At 36.3% G+C, this 22633-nt stretch overlaps 1 protein-coding gene across 2 annotated transcripts in view; it reads left to right on the top strand.

Moving 5' to 3' along the window:
• Positions 1–22633, top strand: part of LOC118185900 (A disintegrin and metalloproteinase with thrombospondin motifs 9-like) — a 524770-nt gene that overhangs the window by 379024 nt on the left and 123113 nt on the right. The window contains exons 8-9 of one of the 2 annotated variants that reach the window (XM_085807795.1): positions 6822–6927; positions 18759–18908. In XM_085807795.1, the coding sequence (XP_085663921.1) occupies positions 6822–6927; positions 18759–18908 (256 nt within the window). Of the gene's footprint in view, positions 1–6821; positions 6928–18717; positions 18909–22633 lie in introns of those variants that run through there. The other variant, XM_035355846.2, reaches the window with a different exon arrangement.

Genomic DNA, 22633 nt, shown 5'->3' with positions numbered 1-22633 from the left:
CATTCGGAAATGTAGCGCGAATGCTATTTAAGTACCCGGCCGAGCTGTAATTAATATCATTTATTAACTGACATTGATTGCAGGACCTGACATACGCCGTTACTATTTTGTATAATTGCGGGAAATATACCGCCTCGCGTACCCTTTTTAAAGTCTTTCTGACCCCTAAATGACCCGCTGTTTTCGGGTCGTGTAATTCCTTCAAAATGCTTAATCGAAGCGAGGCTGGGATGACTGGTTTATACTCAAGATTTTCGTTTGTTGTTTTCGTATAAAATAATAAATTATCTATTATTTCATAGTTTTCTGCTCTATTTATGATCGCATCGATATCTGTGTGCTCAAAGCTTTCGGGGTCTTTCAAATATGCATAGATATTTCCAAATTCAGGATCAGCTTTCAGTTCAGTAATAATCGTATCTCTAGAATCTAAAATTTTTGAAGTCAACACAGCGCATTTAAGTTCATTTCCTTCATCATCCAGTTTTATACGAGAAAGTGCGTCAGCTACATTGTTTTCCATACCCGGTTTTTTCCCCGAGTAAAGTCTACCAACAGCCGCATGATCCGAAAAGACTGTTACTGGCGTTTTGCCGAAATAAACTCGAAATTTGTGTACAGCCATTAATACGGCTAATGTTTCTCTTTCTGTAGCTGTATAATTCCTTTGTGTCTGATTCAATGTTTTACTAAAAAATGCCAGAGGATGGCTATTTTGCATAAGAACCGCACCCACCGCATAGTCTGACGCATCTGCTGCAATTTCCAGGTTTTCGTCCCCCTCCGGGAATTTTAAAACAGGGGCAATGATGAGCGCTTCTTTTAATCTTTCAAAAGCTGTGTTTGCTTCCGCTGTCCACGTAAATTTACCTTTCTTTCTTTTGATTACTAAGAGTGGTTCAACAATATTAGCGAAATCTTTTATGAAAGACCGATAGTAAGAACATAACCCAAGGAAAGAAGAAAGTTTCTTGGTGGTATTGGGAGGTGGGAAATTCTTGAGGGCTTTTATTTTTGAATCCCGAGTTTCTATACCCTTTTGCGAGATTTTATAACCCAGATATTTAAGTTCTTTAGTCGCGAACTTGCATTTTGATGCGTTAATTGTAAGACTGGCCTCTTTAAATAATTTAAAAACCTCTTCCAAGTCTTTAATGTGTTGTTCCAACGTACTACTCGTTATAATTATATCATCTAGATAGATTAAAGTCGATTTTCCTAGGACAGGCTTTAGAACAATGTCCATAGCTCTCTGGAATGTTGACGGGGGTCCCACACAACCCAAAGGGCATGCGTAAAAATGCATAAGTGCCCGATTTTGTTATAAACGCGGTTTTATGTACGTCTTCGGGTCTCATAGCTATTTGATAGTAGCCAGACGTTAAGTCCAAAGTAGACATGTATCTTGTCGATTTGATCTGTCTAATGATTTCCTCTATAACCGGCAAAGGGTAAACTGGAAATTTAGTAATACTATTTAGTTTTCTGTAATCGATAGCAAACCTCCAAGCCCTTTTATCCGAAGGAGGAAACTCGTTCGTTTTCCTACATAGTACGACTGGACTCGCGTACTCACTATTTATGGGCGTTATTATTTTATTCTTTAACATCTCCTGAATATGTTCTTCGATGATTACGTCTTTTTGTTTGTCGTACCGATAAGGTTTAGTCCTACAAGGTTTTTCTGCAGTTACTTGTATCTTATGCGTAACTATCTGACAATTTCCCGGTTTTTCTGAAAACAAGTTAGCAAAATTACTCACCACTTGCTGGATGGCTTGCCTTTCATGGTCATTCAGATGGCTAAGGTCCACTTGCGGTGTCTCCACAGGTTCCACCACCCTCTGGTCCATCTCCAGTACCACGGAACTGTCTTGTAAATTCAATTTGGCCCTCGCGGCCCTTAAAAACTCCATACCTAAAATAAGAGAATTTTGCAGATTTTTCACTACAAAAATTAATACTTTGAGGCTTTCCTCTTTTACCTGTATGTTTAATGATAATTTCCCGATGCAGTGACATGTTTTTCCTTGCGCCGCTATAATTTCCGTATTTTTGGTTTTAAATAATCGTACCTTTCGCTCATAAAATTCCCTTCTGCTCCTGTATCGATGAGGGCTTCTACTGGTACATCGCCAACCAGGACTTGTATAATTGGTATATGTGAGTTTTTTACGATGACCGTATTTATATGTCTTTTTGAGGGTTTTTTTAAAACTTCCGGGGTCTGGACCCTCCCTTTCACAGGCCCCTCTACTCGTTTAAAGCTTTCCTTTCAATCTGTGCCTTCTGGGTACGCGGATGTTTATTTTCGAATCTTCTTTTTGGGCCTTGACCTTCGAGTTTCGATGAGTTAGCTTGATAGCTCTTTCCCCCATAAGAGCGATTTCCATTTCTGGCTTCCTCATTTGAAGATTTCCTTCGGGTACTTTGAGAATACGTTGCCCCTCTAGCTTTTTCCGCTATTCTGCGATTTTGAAACTTCACCGCCTATTCGAAGAGCTCCTGCAATGTGCTTGGGTTTCTAATTTCGAAGTAGTCTTGAACAGTGGGTAACAATCTTGGTAAGATTATTTCAATAATTTCCGCATCGGGTTTCTTCCCATACAGCATATCCGTCAGCTTAATTTTTCGTAGAATAAAGTCCGTCAAATCTTCTATATCCCGTTGATAGAAACTATATAGTTCGGTTTCCAGCCTTGCTCGATCTTTCACTATGGGGAAGGCCTTTACTAACGATTTTTTGAAATTTTCAAATGTATATGTCTGGCCTCCGAATTCTCCTAATAAAAATTTGCCTATATTCTTCCACCATAGCGCGGCCTGTCCTCTTAGTGCAGATGTGGCGATGGCAACTTTTTGTCTTTCAGGAACAGGGTAGAGCTGAAAGTGGTTTTCTAGACCTTCTAGAAATACCGCCACCGAATTTTTTCCGTCGAAATGGACGTTTGGCTTGATTGACGCTCTCAAAGTCTGGACCAGGTATCCAAATCCTTCCACTTAGCTTGTCATTTCTTGGTGTTGTTGAGCGGCTTCCATCCAATTTTTGGCCATTTCAGTTCGATAAGAGTTCGGGCGCCAATGTAGCGTTGCGCGCCTCTAACTTGCACGCAACCAAGAGGTGACTGTGAAAACTGGATAAAAGACAGAGTCTTGTTAAGGGTTTAAGCCCCTTTTTATTCAACGTAATAAATTACAAGTGCGTGCTCTTGACGCTCACAAACTGCGCCAATTCGGCGGTCAAATAAAAATAATAACCTGAAAAGAAACTAAAGACAAGACTCTAACTATGAGGCTCTCTAAAAGTAACTAACCTCACCGCGTTTTACAATACCGCTGCTAATTCAGCAAACTTGAAGATCACGTTGAACGATTAACAATACTTCCAGGCAAGCACACAGGCCGAAACGCGAGGTCTTCAATTTCTGGCTAACTACCTCCGCGGTCGTGAAGTAAGAACAGCACACCTTGAACTCGTTTCCTTTCTATTTAACTCAGAATACTTCCGCTGATAATTTGAATCCTTGCGCGTTCTACTAAAATTTACATACTCTGGCATTGGCAGTTCCAGGGAAAAAGTAAGGCTTGACAGGAAAGGTAGTTTAAACTTAAAATAAATGTTAGTTAAAATAAATATAAACCCTACAGTGTAATTGTTTTATTCGTTAGTTAATAAACATATATTCTGAATGCAGTTAGTTTATGTTGTGTTGTATTTAGTTTTACAATATCAATTATGAAATAAGAAGTTTATATAAATTTAAGCATGCCATTGTCAAATCTGTATTACTTTCATCGCTTTCTGAAAACATAAAGGCGGCTAATTGTATTCTAACTGCGAATGAATTTCTTAAATTAAATATACCATGAAATAAGTTATCATTTTAGGCTCTCTGTCTTCATGATTTATGAAATTCAAAAGTCATGCGTTGGTCAGAACACTCTTTAACTCACACTTAAAGTACTAAAGCAGGCAAGTTCATTTACTGCATTGTTATAGAATGATGTTCTGTTTTCTGATTTTTATCCTGGTAAATTCATTTGTTCAAAATGTATCTTGAAGCTTTTCTGTGCGTAGTTTCTCTAAATTATCAAGCTTTTCAATGCCATTAATACGAAAAGGAGTATAGTGTTTAGAAGAAAAAGCTAATAAAATGGTTGTAGAGACATTAGGTATTTTTTCTTGAAGCATTCAAGATGAAAAATTAGTAACCGCCTTCGCCAATAATCGAACCACGGACCTCTGGAATACGCGCCCAGCTTGCAGACCAACATACCACTAAGACATGCCAAGAAGGCAGGAGAAATACCTTATATGGTGACTAAAAATGTTATTAAATTATAACACGTTAAATGGAGATTTTCATTTTGCTTATCGCAATGGCAAGATGTAGTTTCTCATCAAGTTATCAACTGCAGTAAGCGTCGCTTAATGTAATCACGGTTAATGTTATCTTTCGGATAGTGTTATCGAATTTTCGAAGTGCCGCCCGTTTGTGAATGAAAACATGGGAAATGCATCCCTTATCGTGATCAACTGGTCACTTAATGGTATCAATATATTACAGAATGAATTTTTTAAACTAAATCAATGCCGTCAAGTAAAAAATGAAATCACAGAATAAGGCCTAAATATTGTAAGGATATTTTCAAATAACAGAGACATGTCGCTGAGTAAGGAATTAAGTTACCAAGAATCTTTATTTTGTTTTCAAGCAACATTTGCAACCGCGTTTCAGAAAAGGCGATAAAGAACTGTTTTAAACATGCCAACCTTTTAATAAATGATGAAATAAAGGAAGCTGAATAATTAAAAATTTCTCAATCTGTGAGGAATTGAACGCTTTGGTGGATATTGATGAATAAATTGAAGTTGCAATGTCATTAACAGAAGAAGAAAACTGCCTGTTGCTTTTTAAAACAAATATCCAAAAACATTATGATTATGAACAGTTCATAAATGAATGTGTTTCCAGATCATCAACACCATTAATACCTTTTTTCTTGATTAAAATACTGTGAAAGTAAATATTTACATATTTCTAATTCTACTTATATTAAATTAATTAAATTCCATTAATAATTTGAAGGAAATTTTTCTGATCGTTTAATGTTACCAATAGTCGCGGACAAATGTGATCATCTCAAGGGGAGCCTACTGTACTAGCATCTGGACTATTATTCAAAATTTCCAGTAGGTAATCCAAAAGTCCTAATTGTACCAGGATTTAAATGAGGTAGCCTTTTCAAATAGCTTTTTAACATTTGGTATATACTATACCAAATGTTAAAATGTTAATGTCATTTTGTCATGATTTATACAAAACTGGTATTAAAGTTGAGTTCAAAATTGAAAATTTTCCACCTCGGGTTTCATTTACTAGTTTGATACATATTCCTTCAGCTTTTAAACGAATAATAGTTACCCCATCTTCAGTAAGTCAGTATTAAGCACTATTAATGCTTTAATGATCTCCGTGTATTTTTTCAACCGCTTCGTGTTACCTGTTTTGATTTCGTGTATAGAGCTAATGATACTTACGTTGAATGGTTTCAAGTTACATGGGTTTGCACAACGGCGGTTATTTTAATAAGTATTCGCAACTAAAACCTGACTGTGACTTACAAGTGAAATAATAAGTTGGTCAAGCAAAAACGGGCAAAATCCCTGAACTGCCATCGCATTGTTTAATTGCTTAGTTTTTGGTAATTGGTGAGTTCTGTACAAAAGCACAGGACATACTTAAAATTAATATTTTGAGTATCCCATTATTTAGCAGCATTTTGAACATTACATTCTTAAAAACGTTGCTTTTATTAAACGTTTAGCTATACATCCGTTGGGTATGCATTGTCATTTTGACGTTGCGGATATTTCTAACTTAATGTTTTCCGTTCCCACTGTCTCGTTACATTACGCGGTGCTACTATTTATCATCCACGTGACCAGACAAGTATAGCCATTCAACATGTATAAGATCTTTCATTTAGCCTTCACGCAGCCTGGCATATTGCCAATTCACAGAGGTATCACCATTCGATGTTCCAAAATATATAAAGCAATATTCTACTTAACAAACTGAGCAATTTAAAAGCTATGTACGTCTAATAATTTGCGTCTTTATTTTTATTTTTTGTTTATGTACCTAATTTATGTAATTTGCAATCCATGTAATTTATTTGATTCACAATATATTTAAATCAGTTTTATAGATATTTGTACCATTATTGTAATTAATAAACGCTTTCCTAATGTCATATATTACTTACCTCGGTAGAGAATAATCATTTAATTGTCGCCTAATAGGGTTCTTTTACTTCGCAGTTCTGAAATTAGTTTGGTAATTTGGATCGCATGCAACAAAATTATTCCAGTAAATTATTTATTTAACTTTTTAATTGCTGTTATGTTTACTTAGATATTTTGTGTTATGTTAGCTCAAGAGAAATTTCTTAATTCATATATTAACTTGTTTATAACGCTTTAGCTAATGTTTTCATTTTTATTTTTAGAACGAAACCTTAAATTTAAAATTAGCTTTTTATTTTTAATTACTGCTGTCTTAATTTTTAGAAAATTCCCATCTAAACATGCAGTCTACGCAATGTATAAAATTTCAAGGTTTAAATTTTACTTTTATTTCTAAATATTTTTCGAAAATCGAAGTACCTAACAGAATAGTAATTGTACAATTACATTTGCCGATCTCACAGACGACTTCACTTTGCAAGTATAATATTTCATTTTGAATGCTTATTGCTTACAACCGTTATATTAGTGAGTCACAGTAAAAGTATTTTAGTAAGATTTCGTTTCGTAGGCCTTGCGCAGTCCGGAATGGCATGTGACAGGGAAAGCAGTTGCGCGGTTGTTGAAGATAATGGCCTCAGTGCAGCATTTACTATCGCTCATGAAATTGGTCATGTGTAAGTATCTTACTAACCTGTTTTTTATAAATATGTGTACTGTAATTTTTTTCTTTGGTTCCTTCCATTAAGCTATTCAGAACGTTTTCATTAAAAGTATTAGTTTCATTTTAAGGTTGGCTTGAAACTTAATCGGTGAAAAGAATAAACACTCCGAAAATAAATTGGATCTGATTTTTTTCCCTCTATCATTTCAAAGACTGCAATCAATGTCTAATACATATTCAACGTGCAATATATATTGCCAGACTGTAATCAATATGGAATAAACTTGTAGTTACAGAGTACGTGAGGTCATCACAAATCATTTTCTACTTTTTAATGCATTATTTCCGGAAGAAAAGGGCCACGGGTAAATAACTCAGATGTTTCAAAATTGTATATAGCTATGGATCCGAACAGAAGCTCAAACTTCACCAAGTCAGCTTTAGTTTGTTAAACATATGCTTATAAAATTAAATAAAATTTCGAAATGTTATGAAACATAGAAAACATACCAAAAATCCTTTTTTCTGTCTTTCTGTTTTTAATCGCTATCGGTATTATAAATATTTTTTTTTTTTGGTTCCGGATAGTGTACTCTTTTTCAAATCATTAGTCATTTCCATTACGTAAGTAATTTGCTAACTAAATAATTTTATACAATGCTTAGAGAGAATTATCTATTTTAAAAGTTATATACCTGATTTAGTTAAAGCGTTAGCAAAGTTAGCTTTCATTTAAACCAAAAACTGTCATAATCTACTGCCAAATATGTTTTGAGAAGCTTATGATTGTAAAATTGTTATTCATGAATTCAAGCAAAAAACTTACAATTCTGGTTTAAAATCTTACCGTATTTTGGCTTTAATCTAAGGGCGAATTACAGCCAGAGAAACAGAAAAAAAACTTACAAATTATTCAAAAGATATTAAATAAAATTTTATTTTTGCCACTGTTTGTGGTTTACGACTTAAAATATATTACAGCAAAAAACTGAAAAGCTCCTAGCTTAGGTAGTATTACATTAGCTAGCTAAAAGCTAGCTAGCTATTGTGTTAAATCTATTTCTTAAATGTAATTGTATTAGTTGTAATATATTGTCTTCTGTTGTCTTAAATATGATTTCATTTCCATTTTTTTCTGAATGTGATTGATTAGAATGTTTTTTTAACTTTTTAAAATCTGATACATTGTATATTATTTTTTAATCCAAATGTTAAATTTCACCACTTCGTTAGTACTTACGTCATTTAAACAAAAATTTCGTCCAAATGTAGTATATAGTAAATGTAAATCGAACGTGCTAGGAAGAAATTTAAATGCATTGATAAAGTTCATGGTAAACACAATAATTAGTAAACTCTGCTGACATTATTAGCGATTGGTCTTAATTTAAGAAGATTTAAATTCTGCACCACTTTAGAATTCCAAGCGTGATATTTCAAAAATACTTTCTTAGTCTTTCTATGAAAGCAAGCAATAAACATAATAACTATAATAAAAATAAGCTATTTCTAAAATTATTGTATTTATAAGCTAAAATGGAAAAGTCAGAATTTTATTTCATAGTTGTTTTATAACTGATACTAATGTGGAAAGTGATTCCATTTTGTGCATTAGATTTAACGAAAAACCATTAAATAAGATTTTTCAACTCTTGTAAATGTATCGAAGTTCGGTCATTCTCTTAGTTAATACAATGACGTCCAAAATTACTTTTACACGTGCAAAAACATTGACTAAAATTGTATAAATTTATTTGGGTTGATACGTAGCATTACATTACATAAATATACAAACTAAAAACTCGAATATTAGTGCATGTGGCATAAAACTATATTTAGAAAGAAACAAGGCTGAATTAAGGGTTACAATGACATTTTAGAGCTGACTTTCAATATTCATACTGAATGCGGTCTCCCTAATTTGTACACACATGTTGTAAAGCAATTTCGTGCCATTAGTGAGCGGTTAATTAGAGTTTGAAGGACTAAGTTTCAACTTTCATCAATATTTTCTTTAAGAATTCAGATTTATAGGAGAATTTCACCTTGCAACAGCTCTTCCAAGACTGTCACATAAGTTCTATTTGGGATTCAGACCAGAGAGTTGCTGGGCCGTTTATCCATTCACTTGTAGAGTCAATAGAATATTTTTATATTAGAAAACACGGAAAATGAACAATGCCTTCGCCGGGACTCGAACCTGGCCCTCCCGAATGCGCCGAGTGTGCTACCGTAACACCACGAAGGCATTTAGAAAGGAGAGAGAAAATACTTTATAACACTGTCTTTTTCAAGAAATTTATCTACCTATATGACTATAGGGTTAGTATGTTTTTGGTGAGTAGAAATGTTGAAAAATGATTTGTATTCTATCTGGAAATCGAACCAGAAGTCTTCCACCTGCTAGCTAGATGTGTTAACCATTGCACTGAAAAGGCTACGTGGAAAAAATAATACCTTTTACCGTACTTTTTATATTTTCTTCCACTTAATGGGCGAGTTGGGGCAGAAGGTAAGATCCTAGACCCTCAGATTAATGTGGTTACTGTGGTGGAGACGAGTATCGTCCATCAAATTTTAGTTCGGCAGTCTCTGTACAGTCGTGAAGTTTATTTTATTTTATTTTTTTTATTTTTTATTTATTTATTTATTTATTTATTTATTTATTTATTTATTTTTTATTTTTTTGTTTGTTTTTTGGTGAACTAGACTCTTAAAAAATCAAACGTGGCCTCACCTAAGGTTGAAAACGAGAGCTTACAGTTGCTAGCGGAATACGGACCATTACACTACAAGGAATTGCCTTTATTTCCTTAGTAGATTTCATTGATTTCATGCTTTAGCAAACATGAAAGCACCTCTAAAAAGCCTTACGTAGAATTCTGAATTCGTATCTTTGCACAGGTACAGGTATCCTTTTGAACACATGCAGTCTATTCATCATTATTTCTCAACAGCCCATCCCATCTGCCTCACCGTTACGATCATATTCACTGATGCTGGTAGTTATATTTTGTAATTGTGACTCTCTCCAAATCTAAAGACTTTAAGAATCAGATGTTAAACTGAACCTTGACTGTTACCAAATAAAACAGAGGACTCTTATTGTAGACTTCTATATGTCAATTCCCTATGCGTCAATTCAGGCTTTCGGTCTTCTGTTTTGAGGACTCTCAAATAAACCATCGGCTTCCTTTTCATCAAGTCCTCTATCAATGTTTGTCGCGATACAAAGTTCAGTAGCCTAAGCACGTTTCTATTGCAGCTGTTTACTATGAAGGACATAGATTTATTTATTTTTATTTTATGACAATGATTCGTCGTCATTGAAATAGTTTCAAAATCTTTAAATTGTTTTTGAACACTGTCTTGAAACTTTCAGTTATCTTGTCATTTCATTGTTAATTTGCCTTGCTTCTAGACAGCCAACAGCTTTCACCTCCAGAATGTTTTTCAAATAATACTTCTACCATATATATACTTTTTTCCATTCAGTAGACCTGAAATCAAATTTTAAATAACAGAATTATGGGGCAAAGTGTTCGGTTAGAATATTGTCCTCGTCTTTGCGCGATGTAATCCATTTACTTACATTTCAAAAATGGATTGATCAAACTACTTATCAAGTTTGACTTTTGCTCATTTTATAAAAACATACATCAGACTGATAGTTTAATTCTTTAAATGTCATTTTTCTACATATAAAGATAATTTTGAACACCAGCGTATAACAGATGGAAAACTGAAAGTATAATATTTAAATAGGTTACTAACTGAGCAAATTAAGGATATATTTCGTGCTCTCTTATTGTGTTGTAACTATAAGCTGTTTCCAAAAAATCAGGTTTTGTAAAACGTTATTCGCATTCGAACTTCAATTATTTAAATTCGAATTATATGAAATTCTAATTATTCGGATTGTATAATATTCTTTCTTGGCAGATTCAGCTTGTTGCTCTCCTTTTTCTTCTCGCGCATTTTTAATTTTATTTATTTGTTTGTTTTTTAATTTAGGGATTTCGAAACGTTAAATAGTATAGTATAAAAGTTTTATCACATGTCAGTGAATATGTTATCAGGTTCAATGTTCCTTCTAACCTTCTTCGGGAACATACAAGGACCTGACTCGGAACAGAGAGCTTACTAAAGCTATGTTCACTAATTGTGGTAAGTAGACAGGATACAGACGAAGGGTATACAAAACCCTTTATTTTTCTCTATAAACAATAACTTCCGTACTTCGGAATACAATGACCCGCCACTCGGGGTCTAACGTAAAAGTATAAAAATAAAACTAAACTCTAATTTAACTTTAGAATACTACACGTGGAAGATTGGCCTTATAATAACAGGAAGCGTATGTAGCACAGAGACTGTGAACACTACAATACGTTTAATTTATCAAGAGGATTAAAACCTCTGGCCTGGAAGGCAAACAGCAACTGCGTAACTTCTAAGGTAAGCGGCCTGCTTCGAACTCACTGCTTCCTCTCTTTCGCTTGGCAAAAAGGCCACACTTAAATACTTGGCGTTCGCCAGACAAACTTTGCATAAAAACCTTCACGCTTATAATTCTGGCCGGAAGTAGAAAATAAGAAGTGATAGTAAAGATTTAAAATAAAATAAGCGTTAGTAAAACTTAAGATCCTTACATACTTCCCGCCAGAGTTAATTAGTTTGAAACTGAGGTCTAAAACGACCTTGTTGAAAACTTTTAGCTCTAGAATCTAACGCGAGGCCAACCCTTTACAAACACAACTTCGCTAGAAACTAGAAATTTAAAAGAAAGAAATTTGTTACAATAGCAGCTCCCAGGATATACAACAATCTTTTTTTTTTCATCTGTACTGCATCTAACCAGGAGCTTTTATTCAATTCTGGTTCCTTCCAGAGATCTGGAAGGAAAACTAGTTTAATGAAATGTTACAGAATGACATTGCAAATAACATATAGAATATACTTCTCTTAACATTCTTATTTCATTCATGACTATTTTAATTATCTCTCCCCGTGCTCTCTGACATGTGTTGTAAAAGAACACCAAACACGAATGTGTTTCTGTCTACGTGTGCCACACTTCCTCCTACAATCCAAACACTAACGTGTTAAAATTCAACATAACGAGACCTCTTAACACACCCTAATTTCAACTCTAAACCCTGAGGTACTATTCTAAAAGTGGCTAACTCTAAAGTGTAGCGTCAGAGAGCCTAACTACATCATTCAACCTTTAACACATATTCGCCATGATTTAGTCTTTACAGTCACACGAATAACAAATTTTTAACATTACTTTCACCTTTACCATATCACGGTATTTCTTAACATTTAAAATAACAGAACATATCAACATGCCGTTAATTTTACAGATTTGAAAACATACATTAGTAGTACATTGTTAACTTCTATTCTTTTCAAAGCAAGTGCCAATTCTTTCTACATTGAAATAATACATTTCAAAAAGTCTTTCAGACTAAAACTTCTCTCTTGCTAGAATGTTTTAAATAAAATTTATACAATAACTTTTTACAATATTTAAGTCTTTACACAACGGTATTATACATCAACTTTAGTTTTACGCACGAGTAATTGAAAAACATAATAAGAAAATCGGTCACAACTCATTTCTCGCCCTTTTGGCGATAAAGGTAGACCTCGCATGAGGTAAAACTTCTTGAAATCTGCCACTTGCAGTAAGAATGAAAGATTAACTTAAGTTTACAAAGTAACATAAAATTTTACTTATCTTTGTAATATTCGGACATCCTTTTCTGGGCCCAGTCTTTAAAGGTACTGCAGATAGTAGCTTGATTTATCCTCCTTCTTGTACGGGCTCGCCCTTCAGTGCTTTCCTCTGGAAGCTTCCGTTTTTCACCAGTTCGGCCACCCTTGAACACCTTCCTTTTCTCCTCTGCTTGTGGTCTTGGCCGTTTGAAGGCAGCTGGTCTTGGCGGAACCGGGAAACTTCTGTCGTGATCCTGCTTGGACCTCGTTGTTGGCCGTTCAAATTTTCCTTGTACTTTCTCCTCCGCCGCTGATGGCCCTTCCGCAGTTCGGCGACTTTTGCTGCGGAGAGTTCTGTCGGATGAGTAGATCTTCCGTTTTAAAGCCGGGTTATAGTTGCCGTCATTTCTCCTGGTCCTCTTCACATACGTCGTTCTTCTCCCTTCTTCATTCTGGGGGTGTTCGTGAACTCTGTTTTCTGGACGGTGGAACGGCTTCTTTTTCTTGTTACATTCAATTTTTCCGCGGGGCAATTTTCTTTTCACTTGCTTCTGTCTCTCATTGGCTTGCCCTTGTACTTGTCGTTTTTCCACCTCTGGAACTTGTACCTGCGGTGTCTGCCGTGCCGGATCCTGCAAAAGATCTGAAAAGATTTGCATTTTATTACGATCGAAGTAGGGCTTGATTTGATCAATGTTTGCGGAACAGGTTTCACCATTTCTGGCTTTTAACACTACAACAGCGTGAGTTATTTTTTCTATAACATATGGTCCTTCAAATCGTGGAAAAAATTTGGCAGTTTTATCTTCTGGTGCTGAAGAAAGTGAATGCTTAATTTTTAAAACTTCATCCCCTACTTTATAAGTTACTCCCCGTCGTTTCAAATCATAATATAGCTTCTGTTTTCTTTGTGCTACTTCCGTATTCTTTTTTGCTTCTTTTATTAGTTTTTCTATATCACCCATTTTAAATTCTGGGGCTCTTTGTTGCACATAAAATAATTTATCTAACGGTGTTATAATCTTTCTGCCTAGAAATAACTCAGCAGGAGTTTGCCCGTTGTATCATGTTTTGCGGTCCTAAGGGCGAAAGCAAATTCATTGACATAGTTATCCCAGCTTTTATGAAAATGTTTAACATAACTACGGATAATTTTCACTATATTTCTATTGACCCGTTCCGCTATATTTGATTGCGGCCGATACGGGACCATTTTTAAATGACGTATGCCCAGTTTTTGGCACATGTCTTCAAATATATTACTTACAAATTGAGGACCATTATCCGATATAACTTTTAGGGGCGCCCCGTATTTTAAAATATATTTATTTAAAATAGAATCGGTAACTAATTTCGCGGAGGCTCGTTTTAAGGGAACAATTTCGGTCCACTTACTAAAATGATGAACCATAACAAGGAGATAGCGACTTTTATTTAACTGACTTTTTGGGAAAGGGCCCAATAAATCGATGCCAATTATTTCATTTGGAAATTCGGATTTAATACTATTTAGAAACCCGGGCGGGCGGAAATTAATATAATTAACTGCTTGACATGTTGGGCAGGACTGGACATACGCCCTTGTTAACTTTTGCAGTTCAGGAAAGTAGACTGCCTCGCGTACGCGTTGGATAGTTTTTCAAATACCAGCATGAGAAGCTAAAGGGCTGTCATGAAGCTCCTGCAGGATATTTAATCTAAGACTAGCTGGGATAACAGGTCGAAATTCGTTGTTGGAATTCGTAGTTTTTGTATAGAATAATAGACCATCTATTAGTTCGTAATGGGCCGCCCTATTTCTTATCGCCACAATATCTTGGTGGCTAAAATTTTCAGGATCCTTCAAATACTCATAAATACTTCCAAACTCAGGATCCTTACCCAGTTCGGTTATTACAGTTTCTCGGGAATTTATTGTACATGCTGTCAGCATTGCCATCTTTACGGTATTGCCTTGTTCGTCTATTTTAATCCTTGATAGGGCATCTGCTACGATATTTTCCTTTCCAGGGGTATGCTTGATTACCAGATTATATTCTTGCAGCTTGAGTGCCCATCTTATTAACCTTGGGGATAAATTTTTCCCTGAGTACAATCTAGTTACCGCCGCATGATCAGAGTATACTGTTATCGGCGCCTTTCCAAAATAGACTCGGAACTTTTGCACTGCTAACAGAACTGCAAGTGCCTCTCTCTCGGTCGCGGAAAGTTTCTTTGTGTTTGATTTAAAGTTCGGCTAAAAAATGCAACGGGCTGCTGATTTTGCGAAAGTACCGCTCCTACCGCATAATCCGAAGCATCCGCTGAAATTTCTAAATTCTCATCCTTTTCAGGAAATTTCAACACAGGGGCTTGCGTTAATGCTTGTTTTAATTTTTCGAAAGCACTATTGGCTTCGGCCGTCCACGAGAATCTTGCCTTTTTTCTTTTTAATTTTAACAATGGCTCCGCGATAGCCGCAAAATCTTTTATAAAGGACCTATAATATGAACAAAGTCCTAGAAAAGAAGAGAGCTTCTTTGCCGTGTTTGGAGTCGGATACTTTTGTACAGCGATTATTTTTGATTCATCTGTCTCGATCCCTTTTTGAGATATTTTGTAACCTAAATATTTTAATTCAGGGGCTGCAAATTTGCACTTTTCGACATTAACTTTTAGACCGGCCTCATTTAATAAAGAAAACACCTGTCTTAAATCCTGTACGTGTTGGTCGAGATTATCACTAGTAATAATGATATCGTCTAAATAGATAAATGTGGACTTTCCAAGAACAGGTCTTAACACAATGTCCATGCATCGCTGAAATGTTGCCGGGGCGCCTGAAAGGCCAAACGGCATACGCAAAAATGCATAAGTGCCAGACTTGGTTATAAAAGCAGTCTTAGGCACGTCCTCAGGCCTCACCCCTATTTGAAAATAACCAGTCGTTAAGTCTAAAGTCGTCATAAATTTGGTTGATTTTATGTTCCTTAAAATTTCTTCTATGATCGGTAACGGATATACCGGATATTTCGTTATGGAGTTTAATTTACGGTAATCAATAGCGAATCTCCACCTTTTTGGATGCTCCAAAGGATAGTCATTATTTTTCTTACATAAAACCACCGGGCTAGCATAACTACTTGAGATGGGCGTTATGATTTTTTTACGTAGCATATCGGTAATATGCCATTCTATAATTTTTTCCTTATTCTTATCATACCGGTATGGTTTTTGACGAACTGGCAATGCATCTCCGGTGTCAATACTATGGTTAGTAACCTGAGTAAATCCTGGAATATCACTAAATAACGAAGCAAATTCACTTACCACTTGTCGGATTCTATCTTGCTCGTCATTAGGCAGGTGGTCAAGATTTAACCTTGGCGGTTCAGCCTTTTCTACACGCACTGGTTTCATTGTCAGCTTAAGGGACGCTTCATTAAAATCCAGTGTAGCTTGTGCGTCTGAAAGAAAATCTATCCCCAAGATTAAATGTGCTTGCAGATTCTTTACTATAAAAAACATCACCTTTATTTGTTCGTCCTTGATACGGATATACAAAGGTACTTTACCTACGCACTTACATTTTTCTCCTTGCGCCGCTAATACTGTGGTATTATCCGCATTATATATGCGGTATTTGCGAAAATACTTCCTAAAAAACTGTTCTGCCACACAGGAACACTGCGCGCCGGTATCCAGGAGTGCGGTGGCTGGGATATTATTCACCAACACTTCAATCTTCGGAAGAGTCAAATTTTTCACCATTACTGTATTTAACTTGTAGGAAGAGGGATTTTCGTGGCCTTCGGATTTCCGCACCCTCTCGTCAGCAGAAATCCGTTTTAGTTTAAATTATTTTTTCTTTCCGTGCTTTCCTTCTTTTTCCCCTGGCCTTGAGACTTTTTTCCTGGGTTGCTATTGAACTGTCGACGTTCGCCGGCTGTTTTTGAATGCTCGGGTTTCCTTGCCCACTGATTCGCTTTTTCTCCGTAGCCGTATGCTTGAGTTTGCTGTAGTCTTGGCGTACCAAATTGGTTTCGCTGTTGATATTGGCGTCTTCTTTCGACGTCCGCCGTTCTTCTACTTTCAAACTGGATTGCTAGCTCAAATAACTTTTCCAGTGTAGTCGGATTTCTTAATTCAATAAAGTCTTGCACTTGGGGCAGTAACCTCGGCAAAATCACTTGAATTATTTCAGGATCCGGACGGTTTCCATACAAGAGCTTGAAAACGTGAATTTTTCTTAAAATAAAGCTCGAGAGGTTTTCGATTCTTTGTTGATATATACTAAAAAGTTCCGTTTCTAATTTCGCACGATCCCTTACAACAGGGAAGGCTTTTAGTAGGGCAGTCTTGAAATTTTCGTAAGTATAGGTGGGACTTCCTGCTTGACCCAAGAGACTTCTGCCTATACATTTTAACCAGTTAAGCGCTTGGCCCCTCAAAGCGCTGGTAGCTAAGGTAACTTTTTGAAACTCGTGCACGGGGTAGAGCATGAAATGGTCATCCAATTTTTCCAAAAAACTGGTTACCGGTGAGTTTCCGTTAAACGTTGCTTCTGGTTTCATCGAAGCGCGCATGGTCTGGACGATGTAACCGAATCCTTCCAGGGCGGCAGCTGGCATTTCTTGATTCTGAGCCGTTTCTGCAGGTAGCACAGGTTCTTCTTGAAACTCGGCCATGGTTATTCTTCTTCGTTGGGCGCCACTATCAGGTTCAATGTTCCTTCTAACCTTCTTCGGGAACATACAAGGACCTGACTCGGAACAGAGAGCTTACTAAAGCTATGTTCACTAATTGTGGTAAGTAGACAGGATACAGACGAAGGGTATACAAAACCCTTTATTTTTCTCTATATACAATAACTTCCGTACTTCGGAATACAATGACCCGCCACTCGGGGTCTAACGTAAAAGTATAAAAATAAAACTAAACTCTAATTTAACTTTAGAATACTACACGTGGAAGATTGGCCTTATAATAACAGGAAGCGTATGTAGCACAGAGACTGTGAACACTACAATACGTTTAATTTATCAAGAGGATTAAAACCTCTGGCCTGGAAGGCAAACAGCAACTGCGTAACTTCTAAGGTAAGCGGCCTGCTTCGAACTCACTGCTTCCTCTCTTTCGCTTGGCAAAAAGGCCACACTTAAATACTTGGCGTTCGCCAGGCAAACTTTGCATAAAAACCTTCACGCTTATAATTCTGGCCGGAAGTAGAAAATAAGAAGTGATAGTAAAGATTTAAAATAAAATGAGCGTTAGTAAAACTTAAGATCCTTACAATGTATGTCATGTATATTGGCTTCCAGTGCAGAATAATTTAGTGTACGCCAATAAGAATATTATACACATTTGTTGCATTTTTGATCATGTATAAATTGCATTTATCCGCGCAGCATTTGGAAAATAGATAATTTACAAACAGTAATAGAAATGCCATTATGTACCGGACTTAAACTTACAGTTCTTTATGTACATTTTGAATGTTGCTTAGCAGACGTTTATATCTCGAATGACACATTTCTAAAAACAAAGTAAATATCGTGCTGACATTTAAGTAGCCTCGTGAAAATTTTATGTCTTGCTAAAAGTGATATAGTATTTGCAGTCAGGTACTTTTTGCTAGCTTTTAATTTACGGCTTCTCGTCTTTAATTTAATTTAATTAAGTCTTCTCGTGAAACTTTTATGTCTTTCTAAAAATGATATAATTGCATTCGGGTACTTTCTACTAACTTTTAATTTAATTTAATAATCTTTGTATGAAGATCTTTATCCTTTATGTACAAGAATTAACTTTTAGGAAAATAAGCCGAGGTCCTTTAAAAATGCAAGAGAATAAAAGAAAGCCTACTCCTCTTTCCAGGTGAAACAATAAATGTAACTTCTGAAGTAATCAGTAAGTTCTGGAAAGTGTGTTCGGGAAATATATTATGAGCTTGGAAAAATATACTCTGGTCTCTTCATTAAATTTCGCAAAGAGTTTTATTCAGCATCATGCATTTGTTTTAGAACAGGGTGTGGGTAGTTTGAGATCTAAACAAAACTCTAGTTATTATTTTCAGAATAAAGCTCTAAATTCCCCACAGGGATTAATTATTGTGCTCCGTTATGACGCTGTTCGTTGCAGCTTAGGCATACCTCATGATGATGACAAGAAGTGCAGCCGATTCCATAAACAGGGACATAGGCTTCATGTCATGGCACGGATGCTGGATTACAACAGTTATCCTTGGACCTGGTCAGAATGCAGTCGCCATTTCATCACCACATTTTTAGAGTAAGTATTATTTTACCTTTAAAACTTAAATTCTGAATCATGAATCTAATTCATTGTATTTCAGATCTCTGATCCTTTTTAATTGATTAATATGGGAATGTTGTAATGCTTGTGACGTGTATGGACTAATTACAACGGGCCAAAATAAAACTGGCTTGGAAAATAATTTTTTCGAATTTCCTGAAAACGCACTTTCAACAAAGAGATCATTAGAAAATGGGACAGACACAATTCAGAGTGAGAAAATCATGAGTAATTACGTGGCAGCGACTAGTTATTTGAATGAGAAGTGCAGACGTCTTTAGTGAACAGTTGGAAAGAAAGGTGCAGATGCATTTGGTGATCATTTGAATGCAAAACGAAATGGTGCTAACAATAAAACAGTACATGCTTATTTTTAGCTTTATGCGAAACACACTGGAAGAGCCGCAGCAGAAAAATACATACTGCCATCGCTCAGGAAAAGCTGCCACCAGTGTCTCACAGTTTAATAAATCGAGCAGAGCGCTGCATCGACATCAACGGTGGCCATTTTCAGAATTTTTTGTAAAGGACAATTCGATTATTCTTTAACAATGTAAATTTAGAATCAGAATTAGACACATTTTCCGGACCAGTTTTAGTTTGGCCCCTCCTGTATGTGGATAGAAAATAAGTTCTTAAAGCGAAAAATCTCTTCAATTTTATAACTTTCTTATCTCTATATTTATCCCAATATTTATAAACAAAATAAGCTTTTCTATTAGAATAACGCTGATTATTAAGTCATGTAATATATCGCTATCAGAAGGAAACGAGCTGTGATGGCTGAAATAAGATGTTCCGACAATGTCATTGAAACCTTTTCTTTCTATGTCTTTTCAACTTCACGGTACCTTATCTGTATAAATCCGAACATTCGCAAACAAAGAAACTTGCTGATTTTAGTATCGCATTAACACTGGTTATTTGTGGGTGTAAATCTAGAAAAGACGAAAAGTTAAGGAAAAAATTCCATTGAATTCTTTCAAATCTCTCTTTACGTATCTCTCTCATGTATACATTGTTGGCCATTAAAGATACATTACGAGAGACAAGATATGTGTGTACAGCTCAGTTGAGTTTGTGAAACGCGAATAAGTGAGTGTGTTGTGTAACTGACACGGGCAGTAATAGCTGCTGCTGTACGGTCCATTATAGATGTCTGTATCAAGTATGTCAGGCTATGCGCTTTTTGGCATATATGTTCGTATATTGCATTCGCAGGTATGCTTACGGGAGGATAAGTCGTTTTTCAATCAGGAACAGATGTGTTCATTGGGAATAGATCGTATGGAACGCATAATATGTATAGCTAAGTAAGAAATGGACTATGAAGGCCATCCATAAATTGCTGAACATTGCGCTACATTTTAGCATTGCTTTGCATGATATATGGCAATTTTACATATAGAAAATATAAAGGAAAGTCTACACGTATCACTTTTATCACTGAATGAACCATCTTACTTGTAGACTAGACACGTTATGCCTTCTTAAACAAAATGAACATGGCCAGTCGATAAGAAGCGACTTAAATGCAACCTACCCCCAAATTAGTCAATTCATCAAATTTACAGTTAAAAGTTAAAAGAAGATCAGTTAAGAATTTCTATAGCATCTTTTAAAAATTATAGGCTATGAATTGACATCAGAAAGTATATTACCAGTCGTACGTTATCGTATTTTAATCGTATAAGCCTGGGCAAGGTCGTCCTAGAGCCCCGACGGCCAAAGAAGATCACTATTTGTTCATTTTAGCGAGGCGTAACAGAGGGACTACAGCTTCTCAGCTCTCTCGGGACTTGTATGCAGCCAAAAGAAACCCGTGTAATAAGGGTGACCGTTTCCAAAAGACTGAATGAGGGAGGGTTGTTTGCCAGAAGATCGGCTGTTTGCGTCCCGCTCACGTCTATGGACAGGAAAGTCCGATTAGCATGGTGCAGGCAGCATAGGGATTGGAGTACGGAGCAATGGGCAACCGTTCTGTTCACCAATGAGTCCAGTTTTAGCCTAAACACCGATTCTTGCTGTACTTTCATATGGAGAGAGCCCGCTACTTACCCTCCAATGTGCGTGAAATAAACAATTATGGCGGTGGCGGCGTAATGGTCTGGGCAGGCATCAGGTTGGATGGCCGCACAGCTCTCTGGGGTATAGGGATGAGATCTTGCAGCCCTATGTTCGCCTTTTCCGGGGTGCAGTGGGCTCCGAGTTCATCTTACAGGACGATAACGCGAGCCCACATAGAGCTCTTCTGGTCGACGAATTTCTCGAGAGTGAGTATATTCGCCGGATGGATTGGCCAGCCAGGTCTGCAGACATCAACCCTATGCAGCATGTCTACAACGTTCTGGGGAGGGCAATTGCAACTCGCAACCCCTTCCGAGAACCATCCAGGAACTGAAAACAGCGTGGCTGAATGTGTAGGACCAGTTTGCCACGGGCACTGATAAACTGCCTTATTTCCAGTATGATATCACGCTGCGAGGCCTGTGAGGCTGTAAGAAGGGACCATACCTCTTATTAACCCATTTCTTTTGTGTCTTCTGCAACCGCTGTTTTAGACCTTCAGACTCCCATGAGTGTTACACACTCATGAGTGTTACACGAACATGTGTGTCTATTATACTGTTGAATGTTTATTTTGTTTGTATTATATCAACCTATGTTCACACCAAATTTTATTAAAATCTGTCCAGTAGTTCTGGAGATCGTAGACCAAATATGAAAATTCTCTTAATTTATTTCACCAGTGTACTTACAGCATGATTTCGAAATGTAATCTTGACGAGGATGAAAGAGCATTTAAGACAGCAATGATTACCACCAGACAGAAAAGTGATTCTTTTGTTAGATAACTCCCGTCTCTCCAGCTGAAGACATAAATACAGAAATTATCTGTGTTATATTTCTGTTGCCCAACATAAGAAGTCTAACCAATAGACCAACGAGGTATTCAGAGTACAAAAGATGAACTACCGATCCCTTTTCATGCGATATTTGAAGATAGTGTCCTTAATTTCCGAAATAAATTTCATTGAAAGACGCCATATTTACGTTGTCTCATACATAGAAAGATGTAAAGAATATTACATTCTGTCGCTGTTGGAGTAAGTTGTGACCAGTGATAGTGTTCGTAGATAAGTGACGAAGATGCTGTTACTTTAAAAACATATCCGACCTCTTGTATTTAGTTACATGTTTAGAGACAGTTAATGCTAATGAAAAGGAAGTGAAGGCTTAAATGAATGCAGGCACTTCTGTTCCCGTCGCAATTTCTCAAGATGGCAGGTACAGGTAGAAGCTAAGCCAGCACCTGCATAGTACCACAGGTAATTGAGGTATTGCTGAATCTAGCTAACTGTTAAACTTTCCACCCCAATTTCGAGGGGGGAACAGTCCGGGGGTGGTCCGAGATTCTCCCACCTCTCCTTTTTTACCATTAACCTCTTGAGAGGACTTTCTGAGATAACTGACGTCTGGTATAAATAATGTACACAAATCATACTGAGAAAAGACTGTCTTTGAAAAGTTCAACAATTGATGCTTCCAAGAGTCTAAATGTATGAACAAATGTCCTTTCTAAGGCGGAAGGTATAATAAGCAAGTTTCTGGAACTTCCGTCCATCAGCATTGCGTAGAAAAATGAAATTATTGGAACATTAAAGTAAAAAAAAAAATAAATAAATATATTTTAGAAATAT

This window comes from Stegodyphus dumicola, chromosome X1, assembly GCF_044657685.1.
Source record: "Stegodyphus dumicola isolate Sdum_Otavi_A_Nest chromosome X1, ASM4465768v1".
NCBI lineage: Eukaryota > Metazoa > Arthropoda > Arachnida > Araneae > Eresidae > Stegodyphus > Stegodyphus dumicola.
This window is presented reverse-complemented; position numbering and strand designations above follow the sequence as displayed.